This window comes from Perna viridis, chromosome 11, assembly GCF_037379345.1.
Source record: "Perna viridis isolate PV_CMFRI_1.1 ecotype Kerala chromosome 11, ASM3737934v1, whole genome shotgun sequence".
NCBI lineage: Eukaryota > Metazoa > Mollusca > Bivalvia > Mytilida > Mytilidae > Perna > Perna viridis.
This window is the reverse complement of record NC_142455.1, coordinates 27,172,475-27,191,593: the sequence shown is the minus strand read 5'-3', so window position 1 is coordinate 27,191,593 and position 19,119 is coordinate 27,172,475. Positions and strand designations below refer to the sequence as shown.

At 32.1% G+C, this 19,119-nt stretch overlaps 2 protein-coding genes across 10 annotated transcripts in view; both read right to left on the bottom strand.

Annotated features, from left to right (window-relative positions):
• Window positions 1-1,040: 1,040 nt before the first annotated feature.
• On the bottom strand, window positions 1,041-12,364 carry LOC148603555 (SH3 domain-binding protein 5-like). The gene is made up of 8 exons (XM_088553075.1): window positions 12,100-12,364; window positions 10,318-10,380; window positions 8,861-8,989; window positions 7,934-8,098; window positions 6,306-6,436; window positions 6,115-6,157; window positions 4,799-5,003; window positions 1,041-1,399 (listed from the first exon to the last, which is right to left on the bottom strand). Exons 1-8 carry the CDS (start codon window positions 12,214-12,216, stop codon window positions 1,056-1,058), a joined length of 1,197 nt encoding a protein of 398 aa, XP_088409201.1. The 5' UTR covers window positions 12,217-12,364; the 3' UTR covers window positions 1,041-1,055.
• A 1,857-nt stretch (window positions 12,365-14,221) lies between these two features.
• The window catches only part of LOC148603554 (uncharacterized), a 79,017-nt gene continuing 74,119 nt past the window's right edge, over window positions 14,222-19,119 (bottom strand). For all 9 annotated transcript variants that reach the window (XM_088553891.1, XM_088553896.1, XM_088553897.1 and 6 more), the window contains 6 exons: window positions 18,679-18,770; window positions 18,063-18,173; window positions 17,162-17,245; window positions 16,517-16,651; window positions 15,630-15,687; window positions 14,222-14,693 (listed from right to left, as the gene is read on the bottom strand). In XM_088553891.1, coding sequence (XP_088410017.1) covers window positions 14,356-14,693; window positions 15,630-15,687; window positions 16,517-16,651; window positions 17,162-17,245; window positions 18,063-18,173; window positions 18,679-18,770 — 818 coding nt within the window. In that variant the 3' untranslated portion in view covers window positions 14,222-14,355. The remainder of the gene's footprint in view (window positions 14,694-15,629; window positions 15,688-16,516; window positions 16,652-17,161; window positions 17,246-18,062; window positions 18,174-18,678; window positions 18,771-19,119) is intronic.

Here is a 19,119-nt window from a genome sequence, read left to right as displayed (position 1 = left end):
AAAGGGTTGGAGACCGTATTAATCTCATATAAAAACTTGGTTGTGGTTAATTCTGTGTTCTATAAACCTTTTTTCAATCTATATGGTTGTTTACATCTAATATAATTGCCCACTTGACATTTCCAGTAGTTAATATGTGCATACATATAATATGACCCTGCAGTCTGTATGATAAACGGAAAAAATGGAAGAGTTAAGTTAAAATTCTGAGTTATTCTTCCACAAAGGACAGGCTAGAAATAACTCCCAGCTTTTCAAGTTTTCCTTTTTGATCAATGAGAGCCAAGAATTCAGTCCGTCATTCTTTCGCCTAAATAAGTTTAATTATGCATCACTTTGACTCATTAGAAAGCTTAGATGCTATGTAATAAAATATATACAAAATCCTGTCTAAAGTTTGGTATTTAAAAAAGTTTGCCCATTATAGGTAAAATGAAAGAAAATATGAAATCCGAAAATTTCCCTTTTTATGAAAAAAAAAATGTTATTATTACCTAGTAATTGAGAAAAAAAACCTTTAATCAGAAAAAAGGTCAGAAAGGAATAAATAATCCATAGGGGTGAAAATCTGTCAGAAAGGAATAAATAATCCATAGCAGTGAAAACCGGGTGTTGTATATTCTACAAGGGAGTTTATAGACAATTATTGAATACTAATTAAGGTATCTACGTGACACTCTCTCACAGCCACAATTTAGCTACTTCATGGTGATGGTTCACCACTGGCATCTTCATCAATAAAAGGGAGAAATATGAAGTAAATAATACAGTGGGTTGCTTGTTAAGTGTTTTAACAATACTTGATCGATGGTGATTAACGCATACTTTTATCTTGTATTGAAATTCAACAAGAAAATCGTATTTGCTGCTTGAATGCCATTTACATTTGTATGTATGTGCTGTGGCGGCAAACAAAATTGAGGTTTATACGGAAAATAAGATGAATGAAATTGAGTTTTCTACAAAATACATAAAATGTTGTATAGCCCGTAGTCGTACTCAAATTAGCAGAAAAAAAAACAAAAACAAAAACAAAGAAATATATTCCTACAATTTTAATCGTCGGCATGCAAGTCATTTTTATCATTTTTCTGGACTTGACATATATTCGTGCTACTGTTGTGTTCCCCTGCACTTTTAACATCTGGGCATACATTGTAATAACACGCTTCGTTAACGGAGTCACTGCATGGAATTGAGTTGTCCTTTGATCCATCATTGTTTAATTCTGAACTGTCATTCAATTCAGTCAATTTATCTACACCGTCATTTTTGCATTCAATGTTCGAACAAAAATTATCACTAGGTGTATCATCTAATACATCTTTTGCATCATCGAAAGTTTCATCTTCGTCTGAAGAACCGTCATTGCATTCTCCAGGGTCCTTACCAACAGAATCTGAAAATAATCTGCCTATTTAAATTTGCATTGTTTAAGTTGTTATCAAATAAACATATGAAACCGTTTCATTTTTACATCTGAAACCGTTTACTTTTTACATTGATTCCGGCCACAAACTTGAAACCTAATATGGTGTAGGCATGTACATTGCCAATAGAAACGAGCACTGGGAGATGCAACATTCATGAACCAATTTTACTTAACGACAAGTTTAACTATATCCTTTTAAAATCTAGCGAGTCTAATTTAGAATGTGTATAAAATCCGGCAGTATAACAGTTTTCGGATGGGGGGAGTATTTTAGCCATAACCTGCGAAGTAAAGAAGTGACGCAACTGTTACAGAAATTCCAAATATGATTGCTTTTCTTATCTTGGGAAATTTATGCTTCGATTTATATAATATAGTCGGGGCTATATTTATCCAGGGCGGTTAGGTTATTGAACAACAAATGGAACAGAGAAGAGAGATTTTTAAGTACTTTTGTCACTGCATGCAACCTTTCCCGAACTATTCCATGAATATTGCATGGAATAGAAAAAAATAAAGGAGTACATTGAAAACGACTGTTTATTTTCAAAAACAAAGATTAACGCTGGTAAATTTTTGTCTATTAATCCTGATGAGTATAAACTTCTTATTTTATTGCTGCGGATTTTCAATTTTAAGGCTGTTTCTGCAGATTACCGAACACTTACGTATTCCGATTGCTTTTTTCACAAACACGTTTTTTGCCGTTGATCTCACTTAATGCTCGCTATTATATATTTACATTCAACATAGTGTGACACTTTTGCTTTGTAAACAAGGGAACTCTCCGAATAGGTAAACCCTGCTCGCACTTGCGCAATTATTCTTATGTGCGGATCACTTTTCATCGTTTACTCACTAGTCATTTTGCTCTCCGAATGACCCCAGATTTTTTCCGAAAAACCTTTTGACGTCAATACGAAACAATATAATTTTTAATTGAGACGTCATTGGTCTTTAAGTTAAAGGAGAATTTAGAAAACTACGGGAAAAAATGTCATTTCGTCAATTGCGTCCATAAGCGTAAATATGTCTATTACAAAAAGAACAAATTCAATAATACTTGTTAAGAAACTCCATTATTCTATTACGTTCTTAGCGTACTTCATAAGAAAACACAGAAATATCAACAAATACCATTTGGTCGTATGACGAATGAAAAATGGCTGTTTTCGGCCACATTGATTTCAGCAAAGCATCGAAGGACATGAACACGCTCGCAAATCAACATAGACGTTATTCACAAAGAATGAAAAGTGTATCAGAGGACTATGGCAAGCCAAAGTGGACAAAATTCAGTATTTTGTAATATCAGAAAATGAATTTTTAATATTACAAAATCATTTTTTAATATTAGAAAAGATTTTTTTTTAATATTAGAAAAGATTCTTTAATATTAGAAAAGATTCTTTAATATTAGAAATTCATTTTGTAATATTAAAAATTCATTTTCTAATATTACAAATCCCTGATTTAGTAATATTATAAAACATCGCACATTTTGTAATATTACAAATTGAATATGTAATATTAGAAAATGAATTTGTAATATTAAAAAATCACTTTGCTATATAGAAAAATCAGTCACGTGTTTTAATATTACAAAATGATTTTCTAATATTAAAAAATCGTAATTTAATACTACAAATCCATTTTCTAATGTTAGAAAATCAATTTCTAATATTAAAAAGTAGTTTTTTAATATTAGAAATTCAATCATTTTTTTAATATTAAACAAGCGGCTCCCAGGAGTCTGAATCGCTCACCTGGTTAAATTTTTGTCTTTCAAGGGCAATAACTCTAACAAGAAGTTCTCAGACAATTTTGACTCAATGAAGCCTTTGGTAGGACTTATCATGAGGATCATTTCATCAATCGAAAGTTTTATTCTATCTATTATAGTTTTGAAGATATTGACTGAAAACTGCATAAAACGTAATTTTTTGCCTTTCAAGGCCAATAACCCTTATATGGAGTCGTTTGACAACTTTAATCCCATGGAGACTTTGTAGGCCTCATAATAAGGATATTTCTGCAATTGAAAAATATTGGCCAAACCTAACGGTTATGGAGATATATGCAAAAAAACTGCTGTACGACCACTGTGTTCTATTTCTAGTAATGGCAGCCATGTTTTTTTAACCGATCAAAAATCCAAACGGTCATTTGTTAAGGATACCCAAAAAATACCAAGTTTCACTGAATTCTGTACAGTAATTTTGGAGAAGAAGATCTTTGAAAGTAATAAGATCAAAAAGAGCAAATATCGTCCAAAAAGGGCAATAACTCCAACATCGGTCTACAGACTTCCACCAAAATTTGACCACAGATAGATCTCATCATGCTGAATACTTTAACCTAGTCAAAATTTGGCTAAACCTAACGGCTTTGGAGATATATGCAAAAATCTGCTGTCTGACCCCTATGTTCTATTTTAGTAACATCGGTCATGTTTTTTAACCGATCAAAAATCCAAATAATCATTTTGTGCAGGATACTCTAAGGAACAGTCATGATAAGTTTCATGCAAATCTATTCAGTAGTTTCAGAGGAGAAGATGTTTGAAGAAATTGTTTACGACGACGACGACGCCAAGTGATGGCAATAGCTCACATACGGCCAGGTGAGCTAAAAAGTGTTTTGTGATATTAGAAATCTAATTTGTAATATGAGAAAATGAATTTGTACTATCAAAAAATCATTTTTTAATGTTAGAAAATACTCATTTTTGTCCACTTTGGCTTGCCATAGACGACCGTGATTTATATTTTGTTAGACTACCCTTAGAGACCTAGCGGTATTTCGAGAGTTATAGAATGATCTATATCTAAGTCACATGATGTGACGTCATTACACAATTCCGTTGGTTTGCTTATTTATAAATGCGATTCAATTTTCGTTTTCTAATTAGTAATGTTATTTCTTAATTATAAATGTAAACACGTAAAACATTATTGTTGAAATAATTGTACTTTATTGTAAAAAATGATATAGATGAGCCAAATATTTCGTTTTCCTAAGAAGACCTCACTGATAAAAATGACTGACTTTTTTGTAATGTCAGAAAATAAATAATTCGTGGATGTCGGGCTTTATGTTTATTTTAACATGGGTAGGCACTATATTTGTCAAGATTTTACACCTCGCCGACGCTAATGACAAATATAGCGCCTACGCATGTTGAAATAAGTATAAAGCCCCGCATTTAGGAATTATTTGTTAATTAAAAATCGAAAATTTGTATTATCGTTAGATGCAGTTAAAACATTATATCATTTCTGGATTTTTGATGAAAATTTATCTTTCCTAACCATATCATTTACCTACCCTACCAACCTAACTACCTTATTTTTCTATTTTACTAACCTAGTGTTAATTCAGATACACTTAAACTTAGGCTGTCATATTCTGCCCCGACACCTGGTTGTCTTGGATACATTAACATGAGTTTTTGACGTCTTGATTCATGAATTGCCAAGGATATCTCTTCCAATTTATGTAATGATTTTGAATATTTTACTTTAGCCTGTCTAATTGCACTCTGAAGATCTGTCACATTCTGTTTCTGTTGCTTTTAAAAACAAATAGAGGTATACAGTTAGAGAAGTATTCTAAATCTCGGAAGTCTATTAATCTGGTAGCCCGGATAACATTTTCATTCCACAAAATTCTCCCAAATAAATTATAGCAATCCGATGGTTGCTTATGATACTGACCTGGAACACAGATTAGGAAGTTGATGAACAATAGGTAACTATAGAGAACGTAGGCATAATTGAACACAAATATAAATTTAAAATTAACACATATCAAATCAGGTTAACGAGTTATTTTGGATTCTAGAATTATATAAGTAAAATGATAAGCATGTTTGTGATACCTAATGGTATCTGGTTTACTTGATAAAAAGCCATGTACAGCAAGTATAGTTTTGAGGAAATACATTTTGATTATACAGTACTGGTGCACACCAATACGTTTTATTAGAGATCCCTTATTTGTCAGTTTTATTTTCATGCCACTTCATTTGTACCTCCTAATGTATGTAAAACATTTAATAGTCATCTTCTTTACAGTAAGACATAATTTTTTCAAACAATTAAATTGAAGTATGGGGCTTGCATTTCAGTAACTTGTAGTAGTCCTGTTTTCTTTGGGTTTTTTTCACTGTTTTATGTTTGGTTTGTTATGTTCCCTAGTTTTACATTACACTAATTGGAACAGATTTTAGGTGTGCAATGTATTGTATGTATTTGCTGTAAAGGAAGATGGGAACTTGGGTCCCTCACTGGCCTCAGTCCCTCAGTCCCTCAGTCCCTCAACTACTTCAACTCCGCCACATGTTTTGCACTCGTCCGAATACAGAAGCATATAGCATGTGTTAATCTTTTTGGGAGATTTTGTATATATTAAATGATGAGTATGATGATGCCCAACTCCCTGAAATTGTATTTTATCGTTAAAGTGACCAGTCGAAGACTTACTCTGTATGTGGGTGCTTTCTTGTTGTTCCTTGAATGGCCATAGACTGTTTTTGTTTGGCTTCGTAGTTTCTAGGACTGTTGTCTTTTTGAAGTGTTTGCCGTTTTCATTTTCTTTTCTTTTTGTTTTAGAAACAATGTCAACTACTAAAGAATTCCCAAAGCCCTTCGGTAGACTAGTAGATTAAGAAAATGACAAACCTGCAGTCTCAAATCAAATTGATGCTTCAGTTCAAAGTATGGTCTGAAAAGAACAGAAAATAAAAAGTAATATTGGAACTAATAAAGGGCAAGTGCTAAAACTTTGTCAGTATACCCATGAGTTAGGTCATTAAACAAATTCAATTATTACAAAATTATAAGTTAAGAAGGACCATCACTCCGAACCTTACCTAGCATTGTTGATAGCCCTCTTTTTCGTCCTCTCTAGTGTATGAAGGCTTTGTTCTAGCTGTGCACATCTCTTGGTCATCTTCATGTGTTGTTCTTCACTCCTACGTTTTTCTACCTCCGCGTCCATTACCTGGAAAATCGTTTTAAATTTTATTTTGAAACTGGGTACTTACAACGCCACTGATTGTTTTTGATAAGGGGGAGGGGAGGGGAGGGCTAGGATGAAATTTTCTATCTTTTGAGAAAACATTGGTCCTGCCTTTTTGCTGAATATAAACATAAATATTAGGATATTGATAGATCCTGCCATTTAAAATTTATTTATAGCCTCTCTTGCCTTTTTATTTCTTGAAAATTTCAATCCTGCATTTTTATTTCAAATTTCATCCTTTCCGCTCCTTCCTTCTATAAAAACTTATGAGGGTACGTATGGGTTTCTTGTTTTAAAAGGACAATGAGTACAACTTGCTATAGTATATGTATTTGCGATATGACTCATTTTAAACTTACTGTGCAATGACCGATCAATGTTTTTCACATATTCAAATAAACAGACACCTTTCAAGATAATGGCGATTATCCCTGGAAAAAAATCTTCTCTTCCTTTGGTTGTAAAATTGATGTGCTGTGTAAGACTATTGCACATGAGATTTTTGTGTATGTCTTAATGATCGGACAAACAAAGACTTTAATTTCCTTTAAAAAGTCCTTGATTTCGAACTATTGAAATTTTGACCAACAACGAAAATTAACTAATCACAATTAATAGTACCATTAATGTGTTAGCTGTGATCACCAAAAGTAAAAAAAAAATATTGTTAATAGGAGTCGAAAATATGAATATTAATGCTTCGGGGATAATAGATTGAGTTTAATATAAAATACATAAACAAACATGTATAGCCCTTAGTCAAAATGAAATTAACAGAAAAACAGTAAATTGTGTTCCCATGCAAGTATTTTTTTATATTTTCCTCAACTTAACAACTATCCATGCTCTGTTCTTTTAACGTTATAGCACACTTTGTACATTTGTAACAACACACGTTTTTTGACAGAAAAAAATACACCAAAAGTCAAACAAACAATCGTAAATACTTTGGATTCGTTAAACATTTACGAAACAAATGCTTGAATCTAGTCTTAATTTTGCAAAAGCATTTTAAGTACAAATATTTAATGTTTCAATCCGTGATAAAAGCATTTTGAAATTTTGAAATGCAAACATTTTCATTCAAATTTTCCAAAACAGTCAAGTGTCTTTATGTATACAGGGAAAATTGCAACATATATTTTCATATGTTTTAAAATATACGGAAACATATGTTTAGAAATATATATTTTTGCTTTTAAAAATATATTAAATCATATGATATGAAGTAAAGCATATTGAAACCATATCATTTTCATATATGAAATCCTATTGGAAACAAATTAATATCAATTTTCTTTAATTGTTTTTTTTTCATGAACTGATTTGTTAGTCAGAAACATATGTTTACACATGTTTTACATGGTGTTCCTAAACATATGTTTCAATGTTTCCTGTGTAAAGATTTGTGTCTTTTGGCACACAGAACGAAACGACACTATCTTATAACTGCAAGCCTTTTTTAACCATTCATACCCGTGAGGTTGCATGATTGAGCATCTCTTGCCAGGCAGATGACAGTTGTGTTTCTCCACCATTTACAAGGCGATCTTCTGCTAGAGCAACGGTTTCCTTGGCAGCTTTGTATATTCCTATAGCTGATTGGTATTGTCTGGCCGCTTTCAGACTTTCTCCTTGTACCTATGGAAGTATTTAACTTGATACATATTTATGTTTATCAATATTTGTTTCATCATATATCAAGTAAGTTACACATACAGATTCTCCTTCAATCTTGAACGGATTACAAGATTTCTCCACTAGAGATAGTTCATTTTAGATTTCAACCCACAACTTCAGCGAGTGGGTTAAATCTAAAATGTAACTATCGACAGTGGAGAAATCTTGTAATCCCCGAGAGCATTTGAGGAGAATCTGTTTCTCCAATGAAATTTGTAGAAAACTTGCAAATGTAAAATTGCGGTAAAATTATCATCGACCGGTGGTCACGTGCATTTCTAATCACCGGATAAGAATGGGAGAAAATTAATTACATAAGGGTTACCGTATCTCTCTTATACCACAAACACTATTTGCAATAAATTATCTATTGAAAATTTGGTTCTCCTTGGTACTTAATATACCTAATTCAATTATTGGGAACTTACTGATATTATGACATTGGACAAAGGGGACTTCGTCTAGAAATTTGAATCATCGAGAAAAAAAAAATTTCACAACATATTGTGAATTTTGAAATTTTAAAAAGCAGTAAGAATGGTGAATACATCAAAGAAACAACAACCCCACTGGAATGAAAAATATCAGCTCAAGGCAACCCATGGGTCTTCAATGAATGACGAGGAAACCCTCGCTGCAGCTCGCCTCAAATAACGGAGTTTCTTCTGGACCACGAATGCTTTATCCCAAGACCACTTGTTATAGTAGGATAATACTACCTACCATTTTCTGTTCTGTCTTCAACTCAAAGTATTCCCGCGCCTTGGTAATGCTTTTCCGTCGTTTCTGTGCAACCTGTGACATTTTTGAAGACGCCTCGTGAAACGTCTGCCTATATTTAGCTCTTGCTTCCTATAATTTAAAAGATAAAAAGTGATCAAAACGGTATAGAACAATCATATGTATGTGTTAGTGTAAAAGTATTATTTGTAATCAAATTGTGTAGTTATTGAATGTTTAATAAATAGTTGGGCTTATCTGTTCTGCCTGAAGTACAGAATTATATATACCCTATAGCGTCACAAATAATAAAATATCAGCCTTAAGTCCACCCTGTCAAAAGGAAAATCGAACTACTCAAAGTAAAAAAACTCGTGTAATACACACACGTTATAACTGTTCATGTAATACACATACGTTATAAGTGCTAGAATCTGTAAGAATCAGGCAAAATTGAAAAATAATAAATCATGCTCATAAAAAAGCACATGAATTGGACAATGTGCACGTGGGCATATATTTTATGGTCTGTTAAAGACGAATTGACAATTCGTTTGTCCAAGAAGTGAGTTATCTTCATTTCAGTGTGAAATTGCAATTCATTAATACCTCGAATTACTGAAGATATGAATGCGTTTTTTTCTGCATTTCAGATAACATTTTAATAAAATTTCATGGATGTTTTGTTTTTTTTTGATTCACCTACTACCCTGTCCATACAGAAAATAACACTTAAATACTTTCATCTCGAAAAATAAATATGCAGGCCCAGAGCTTTAAATAATTAAGTAGCAGTCTTTCTAAAAATCAGACAGAGGGTGATTCATGCATGTCAAAAACCCACCAAATTCAGTTTTATTTCTTGTTCAGACACAGTAACTGATCATGTAGGTAGTCTTAGTTTTTCATTTGGCTGTTGCACTTTTGAGATAAAAATTATATAGTTTGTAGCATGAAATTTGCACTTTGCAAGAGTTATTGTTCTTGATTTGGCTTCATTTGGTTGCTTTTAGTGGGAGAAAAATGTATGATTTTCTAAAAAGCGCAAATCTGAATGCAGAAAATTTTGTATTTGTATTTGTGTTCGAATACAAAAAAAAAATAAATAACACAAGGTCTAATTTAAATTAGACTGCCAGGATGTTAAGCATTTGCTCTTTTTGCCCAAATTTTGCCTAAAAGAGGAAGACCTAGGATAAGGGGCATAACTCTTGAAATCAGTGATATGTTTGTACCACATTTAATTTCACCAAAGCCTATCAAGCTTTCATTTGAACAGAATGAAATCAGTCCAAGTTACTTTGATGTTAACATGAGATTGATGTAAAATGCTAATACAAACGTTCCAATGATTTGTAAGAGTTGTGTCCCTTACCCTAGGTCTACCTCCTAAAATTAATTTAAAAAAATTAAACTCAAGGGGGGGGTTGAAACCAGTGCGCACCTTATATATAACTTACATCAAGTTCATTTTCCAGCCTGTTGATTTCAGAACTACACTGGTTCAGGTGGTCTAATTCATCCTGAAAAAGATATAAAATATTAACTTAAAAAAAAAGTGTTGCTGTAAAATTAAACAAACTGACATCGGTTTTAAAATCTGCTGTCTTAAGTCCAGTTGTCCTAATTCAACGTGACAGACATGTTTCTTACAAATTGTTTTTATCTCAACTCTGCTTGCCCTATCAACATGTCGAGCCCTTAGAACAGAGTTTTAGGTTTCTTATGTCATTTTGAAAATTTTAATAAGAAGGTACGATATCTAGACTTATCATTACTGATCACGGTCAAAAGGAGAGGGTTGTTCCGGGAATGGAAAATTTTTATTGATTTCGAGTAAGAACGAGCAAATATTAGTCTTCACACCCTTTTTCTAAATCTCAGGATCCGCTCCTTGAAAAGATTATTAAAAAAAACGATTGGCTGACAAGAGAGAATAGTCTGTCGCATTAGCTGTTAGGTCTTAGCAGTACTTGACAAGTGTTTTGCATCACTATATTCACTTGCTTGTTCCGTATACAACTGGCTGAAGTATTGTCTCAATAAATTACAAACTTCACCAGGAGTCAAACTTTTATGTCCAACAAAAATAAGTTTATTGCACTTAGAACGGCTATTTTTTTTTCTTTTTTTCGAACTGTTCTATAGAATTCTCTCTTCTTCCGCTGTTTGTCGAAAATCCTCACATTTTTCCTTGTTCCATTTATTTTCAGCCTAACTTTTACGTTTTCTAAATTCCTGTTCTGTTTCTTTGTATATATTCCCTGTATAGTTTGTTTTGTCTCTAGGTTCACTTACGCCGACCTTCGCGTGCTTAAAATGAAACAAATGTCGTCCATTGCTTTTCCAGGAAGTTCTTACTATGCTATACTCAATATACGGAGATTTAAAGTTTAAAAGTTGTAGAAGTTGGTCAATTCCGGTTTGATACATACAAAATCGTCACTTTTCCCAATTTCATTGTTTTAGCACATTTTTGCTATCAGAAAACTGAAAACTGGTGAAATGGTGAAAATTTAAAACCATCTAAAAAATTAACTATCAACTTAACAATGCATATTACATTTATGTCATTCACTTCAAAACTTTTTTCCGTAAAATAGGGGGGGGGGCAAATATGGTCCTCCTTTGTCAGGGCCTCTTAGTTTTTACCATTTAAATACATGTAGTAGGTAGCATTTTGTTTCCAATGCCTCGTTCCTTTTAAGAAGAAAATTTAAATCTTACACTGACAGTTCTTAATGTTAAAAGTACCAGGCTAACAAGAAGATTACATGTACATATATATCAAATTATCGAGATGACTATCAATTGAACGGTGTACAACCGGAAGTCAACTAAATTGGTTTCAAAAGGGGGCGTATCATTCGGTTGAATAAATGGAAAATTTTTTCAGATTTAAGTATACCAAAAAAACTTCCTTATGTATTGTTTTATCAATAAATAAATAGTTTGATCTTTGTTATCAGACATTGAAATTTATTTCATGTAAAAACAAAGATCGAACACGAGTAACAAATTTTCACGTCTTATCAATAATGTAACACATGTGGAACTTTGCAAATAATAATGAGAAAACTAGTCATGTGTTATATTTCTATTATATAAAGTACAAACTGTTACAGTTTCACTTGATTTTATTGATTTTACAACTTGTAGGTTAAATTAAAACGATAAAATTCATTAAAAGCGGAATTTCTATGCTTATTACATGATATTTCCTCCGATCCAAAATTTCCTACCTTAATTTCTGGTTCTAGATCCAAAATATCGGCATCTGGTTCACAAGCCCCGGTGACGGGTTCAGATATTGACATTCTGCATATGTAAACAAAATGTTCACGGCAACACGTGTTCATCAATAATATGTAAATATTATCAGCTGGTCTGATTCGAATTTGATAGGAATGTACAAATATAACCTGTAGCTAAAATAGAGTTTCCTGGTCTACATCAGTCATTGGGTGATCAAATTCGTCATGCTGAATGTCACACACACATATATATATACACGCTTTCTATAGATATATTATATTTTTTATCATTTTCAAATTTGACTGAATGAAGACACTGAAAGCATTAACAATTCTCAAAACAGATACAATATTATATCATTTAAAACCAAACGGTCGTTTATTTCTTTACATAGGAGAAGGAGTTATGCATCATCGGAAAATAAATTAATTTGATGTTATCATTACAGGCCCTTTGACCAGGATTTGTTTTTATCACAAAAATACCATTAAATCATTTTGTTTGCATATTTGAGTTATTGTGTTTGTTCTCAGACATGTCTGCTTGCTATTTAATGTTGTTTATACTATGCCCAGTTTAAACAAACATAATAACTCAAATATGGAAACAAAATGATTTAATGATAATTTTTGTGGTAAAAAAATCCTGGTCCAACTGCCTTTGATTATCATGTGCGGATTCATAAGGAAAAAACAATTGCATGAAATTTAGATTTTTTTTTAATTATACCCGAACAAGTTTTGCATATCATAAAGTTTTGAATGAATGTATAATTTTTATATGTTGCATCACATCTTGAGAACGCTCCATTTTTACTGCTTCAAACTTTTAAATATTGTTAGTTATGATGATGTCAACGTTCCCATATCTTTTAGTGGATATCCGTATTATTATACTTTTCTTTTTAAAAGGGGGAGGAGGTTCATATGTGGTGTTTCATAGTTAAAATGCTTCGAACTTTCAACATTTTATTATGATTGTTCCAAGTGAGGACAAGCTCTCATTGTGCAGCTGTCATTTTTTTTCGTTATTTCTGGATTACTTAAATATATGCATAAAAATTGATCGAAAATTTATTGAGTTGGCTCACTATATTTTATTCTATTTTAGTGGCTTGCTTATTCTGCTCTTTTTGTTTTTCTCGTCAGGGAAAAAAAATGTCTTACATTATTAATTTGGGAAATAACCTGCTTTCAGGAGAGAGAGAAAGAAAACTAACCCTTCTGCAACTAACACTATAATCACAGGAGAAAGAGCTCTTCAGATTTGATGGTTTTGGAATCCTTTTTAATATGAACAGGTTTGGTTTTTATTCTTGACAATGCTGTTGAATTCTTAGTACTTTTTTAAGTATAAGCCTGTTTAAAGCCACACAATGATTTTTTAGTGAAATACTGATCATTTTCTTATTTTCTGATGTTATCCAAAGTGTCTGTTTTCACACAATTGATATTGTGTGACTGGTAGTCCCTATTTTTCATCTCCTATGTGTCATATTTGTCATCTAGTTTTTCATACCTTATTCCCACAATATTTCTCCCTATTGACTCATAATTTTCAGGGTATTATTATTATTGATTGCTAAACCATGGTTTTTGTTTTCATGACCTAACCACTGAATCATTGACAATTTTTTATAAGACTTAGTCTATAAATGTTCTTGCTTGTGTCCCTTGATTTTACCATCTTTGTCCCTAATTTTCTCTCCTGTGTCTGGTAAAAAGGTAGAGTTAGTTAGATATCATATTACCCCAAAATATCAAGGTAACTTAAGACAAAAGTGTGTGTTGTATAAGTGTCACAAGATAATAGTATATGATTATTCTAAACTCTTTATACAATGTATTTTTTTAATGTTCTGGTCAATTTAAGTGCTTGAAAATGCTTATTGCCTGTGAAATGCCTGAAAATTTAAACTTTTCTGTCCATACTTTAGTGGAATTATCCTCAGCTACCAACATTAATGCATGAAATACTACATATTTCATTGAAAGAAGAAAAAAAAACAGTTAAGAGTTAAGAAGTTGTGTTTACAAAATATTTAGACAAACAGACAGGGGATTCTGTAAATCCACAAATTTGATTAAAAAGGAATAATGAGAAAAACTATTTGGGATGCAGAGTTTATTAATTGCTAAAACATTAAGATTTACAATCTCTATATAAACAAATAAATAAATATAACAAAGTCCGTTAAACGAGAGCAAGAGTAGTTATCCAGTAAAGTCCGCCATTATTTCAGTTCATCTTCCTTGAGAAGCACCACATGCACTACAACCACACGACTTTGGCATGGTATATGTCTTGTTTATCACTGTGCCATCTTCACAAGAAAGACTGATTCTCTTTGTCTCTGTAGATTGCGGCTGGCAACAATTGCAGTTATTGTCAAATCCTTGCATGACCGCTGTGTAACGTGAAGTGGATGAACATGAGCCAGAACATTCCATAAGATCATCAACTGGTTCCTTATTTTGACATAACAGTCCAGTAGCAGTTGTTACTTTAAAGAATCCAACACTGCGAGTACTATTTCTGAACATGAGTCTAGGTTGGCATGTTGAACATACTTGGGATGGTGCTGTAATATAAACAGTGAAGTTAACTTTCATCTTATTGTACCATTTATTGGTGTAGTTATAAATGTAAAATATCAATGCCCTAAAAGTTCAGTTTTATTTTATCCTTAAAGTATCTGCACTCAGTTTCATAAAGAATCTCAATTTATGATTTTCCTCAAATCCTTCCTAAACTAAAATTTTCACCAATCAAATCACTTGAAATTGATATGGAAAAAAAAACAAGAATTTGAGAAAAATCTCAATTTGAGGTTTACGGTATATAGTTTTGACATCCAATACCTTCCAACTCGAATATAAAGACAATGAAAACAATATGGAGTTGACTTCAGTGAAGGCAAATATTGTGTCAAACCATTATGAAAATCCCTCAAATTGTTTTCAAGTCATCTTTGAAAGTAAGGAAGGCTGAAATTGGACAGCAGTGTCCCATAAAACAACAGATGGCTGAAATTGGACAGCAGTGTCCCATAAAACAACAGATGGCTGAAATTGGATAGCAGTGTCCCATAAAATAACGGAAGGCTGAAATTGGATAGCACTGTCCCATTAAACATCTGCCAAAAGACAGTCATGTAAAAATTGCTACACCAAAAAAGCCAACTCTATATCTTTCATACATTATGTAAACCAATTTATTTCGATCACTTTATTTTCACTAATTTTTTCAGAAATAAAATCATAAGCTGCAAGTAAATCTCTTTATAATGGAATAAATATTGAGAAGGTGTTAGTCCCGAAAAGTAAATAGCCAGCAATTGGATTGACATTCTTAATTGTGAAAATAAGTGTCCACAATAATTAAATATTCCATCATTATATTTTTCATGTTGAGGAATCTTTTGACCTAAATATTTCTAAACAAGCTGAGAGTTGAGGTAAGATTTCAAACCCTCCTCAATCACTACTATGTAGAGGTGATTACAATAATTGTTTACCTGTTGGTTTGACTACACATTTTGGACAACATCCTGTCAAGTCCATCAAAGTTATATTCTATAAAATAACAATGCATTAAGGTTAAAACAAGTTCTAGCAAAATGTTTCACACAACATTGTGCCAAGACTACCCCAGTCAACCATTTCTTTCAATTTTTTGCATTTAAAAGAATATACCAACTATCTAAGCATTCCCTCCAACAGAAGTTGAGAAATATGTTACAGACTGATTGACAGACAAGGTGGTTGCAGTGCAACCCTGTACTAATAAGAGGGGGGAGGTAAATAAGTGGGGGGGTCGTAATAATAAAATCACAAAACACATTTTGTACAAAGCTATGTCTACCTTTTTTTAATTGAGGGAAACCTATAAAAAAAACACCTGAATTCTGGCAAATATTGAGCTTTACATGAAATTCACATCAAACCCACATGACATTAATAAGATTTTCATATGAAATGCTCATAATATGAACTTAGTGTGAAAAGTTCATATGAATTTCACATGAACACTCATTAATTTTATTTGTTCAATTCAGGTGAGAATCACATGACATTATTTTGCCTGTGTAGTTATCCCTCTGATCAAGTGGACTGCAGCAGATCTCCCTCAGAGAGACTGTCAAAGGTTTACATGTATAATTAAAAATTTTTTTTTTAAATCTAAATGTGTCTTTAATAATACAAAACAAGCAATGCACATTGACAAACATTAATATGTAAAATCCACTGCCATGTCAACGATTATCAGCAAGGTACACTGACAACATTAATATGTAAAATGTGATGTCAGTGATTATCAGAATGATGTCAACTATGAACATCTTGACTTTTTAGAATGTGGCTATTTTGTCCCTATCTAAAAATGTTTAAAACATAAACTTACGCCTGGACAGGTTGGCAGTTTGAAGTCAGGCATACATATAGTACTGGTCTCCATTATATAGTATGTTTGAGATTCTGACATGTAACCACAGGATCTAGAGTAACACTTCTTACTGCTTGGAATAGATTGTCCTTCCTATAATAGAGTTAGGAACATTCTTATAAAACATGGTAAAATATTTGAGTAGGGTAGTGATTATGGATACCCTGTTCCTCATTCTTATCTGTGGTTTCCTTACTTTTACTTCCAAGTAAGTTAAAATCTAGGACACATAAATATATGTTAGAATATCTTGAAAAATTGATTATGTAAAATAGTCTATCTATGCTAAACAAAATCAGAAATTTTGAAGCATTAGTCAGAGCCACATCAACTATCCCTCTCTCTGTACTCCTTTAATACTGTTCAATTTCCAGTAGAGCATAAAGGCAATGATTGCACCATATTATAGAATAAATTACAAATCTACCAATGTCAAGTCCATAAAATGAAACATTTCATTATTGGAAACTGCAAAAAATAAGAGCTAGTTAGAGAAAAAAATACAATCTTGGTAATTATTATTTCCTATTAAATTTAAATTCATTCTATACTTATTGGAGAAAGAAAAACAACACAAAAAATAAAACAGGGCAAAGCACAAACCTTGTAAACAGTTGCATTGACAACACATCCACTTGGCATACATCTACCACAGCATTCTCCTGGTAAATCTTGGAGTACTTCTCCCTAAAAATATTACAAATTTAATGATATACATGTCTTAATATTGCTATTTTATGGCAACTCTGTTAAAGTATAAAACCCTGTACATGTACCCCAGTGCAAAAATCCAATATTAAAAAGTATGTGGTCATTCATTCATATAAATTTCTCAGTTTTATTTTTTAATGCATATTCCAAAACAAATCGGATTCACTAAACAAAAACTTTGGCATAATCTCAGAAAAAATATCTCGTATCATTAAATATTTATACAAATCAACTTGATGTTCCTTGTATTCCACATTCTATGTTTCCTTTGTGGTATACAAGTCCCTTAAATTTCAGTAAAGCCTTAATCAGACCCTGAATAAATTAAAATCGTGTTAAAACCAAAAACTTTCAAAAGTCCCTTTATATCAGTTTTGAACCTGGAATAACCATATAATTATCTAAACTAAATGCATTCCAGTCCAAAAGGGTTAAGTTAATGGAGGTAGACCTAGGGTAAGGTACATAACTCTTAAAAATCATTGGAACATTTGTATTAACCATTTTATATCAATATCATGTATGCATCAAAGTAACTTGGGCTGATTTCATTCTGTTTCAAAGGAAAGCTTGAAAGGCTATGGTGAAGTTGAATATGATACTAACATATCATTGATTTCAAGGTTATGTCCCTTCCCCTAGGTCTTCCTCAGGTTTTACAGTATAAAATAGACCTCTTTGTCTATAATGTTTAATATTGCTTGTATCCCCTTTTTCTTTCAGTAAATCTACCAATCTACTTAGTTTAATAAAATTGCATTCCTTTTTTTCATTCTTGTATACAAGCACCTACCAATTTACATGATGGACAAGTCTGTGTCTGGCATGAAGTAACTGCATTTCCATCTGTACCCTTCAAGCACTGGCAAGCTTTACATGGTCCATCCTGCCAGATGTCACCAGGCTATATTACATGATACAAAGGATAGAGTTATCTAAGTGATTACAAATAAGTTGTTGGTGTACATAATTATGCTGTCTTTAGAGGCTTTATTTTACTTGATTGACTTCATATTGTGAATGTCATGGTTATCTGGACTAATAATTTGTATGTAATGAAATTACATATACAGGAAACTTTAAAATCCCCCAAAAATGCTATATTCACTATTGCTGGTTAAAAGCAAGGCACAGAATACCACAACTCTTGTAAAATCTGTTTATGTGATACCTGAAAGGAAGGTTATGACAGCTATCAGTGATACCCCAATAATCTCAAAATGGATTATCTTCCTTTGAAAATATCCCTACACATCACAATATGATCCCTATCTTCCCTTTAAAGTTTCATTAATATCCATTAAACAATAGTTGGAAATAGAACCACTGAACATCAGTGGTGACAGTATACCGGTAATCATGTTCTCCCTTCAGGAGAAACATGAATATTGACAGACATACAGACGTACCTGTTTCACCATTTCCTGTCCATTCTTGTTGTATTTACAGACTTGGTTGATGATAATGGGTGGTGGTACAGTACCATTAATTATGTTCCTCACTGAAATGATTTAAAAAAATGTGTTCAATTTCTAATAAATCTCTAAATGGCAGTGATTTAGTGTTCATTTTTTCTGCAATGTATTAAATTTGGTAAAATATCAAAAATATCCTCAACCAAAATTGAAATATTTAATTAATGTTCCACCCCATCCATGGATATTTACTGAAATAGCCCTTAGTCAAAAGGTACTCTATTGAATAAGTTGTCTCAATAAAACACTAACTGTTATTTATATAGAAGATCTCTTAGAATATGAAACAGTGAATAAATTTAATTTAATTTACAACCAAATCAGATATATATTCAAATTAAATCCTGTGAAAAACTAGTACTATATTTCAAACTC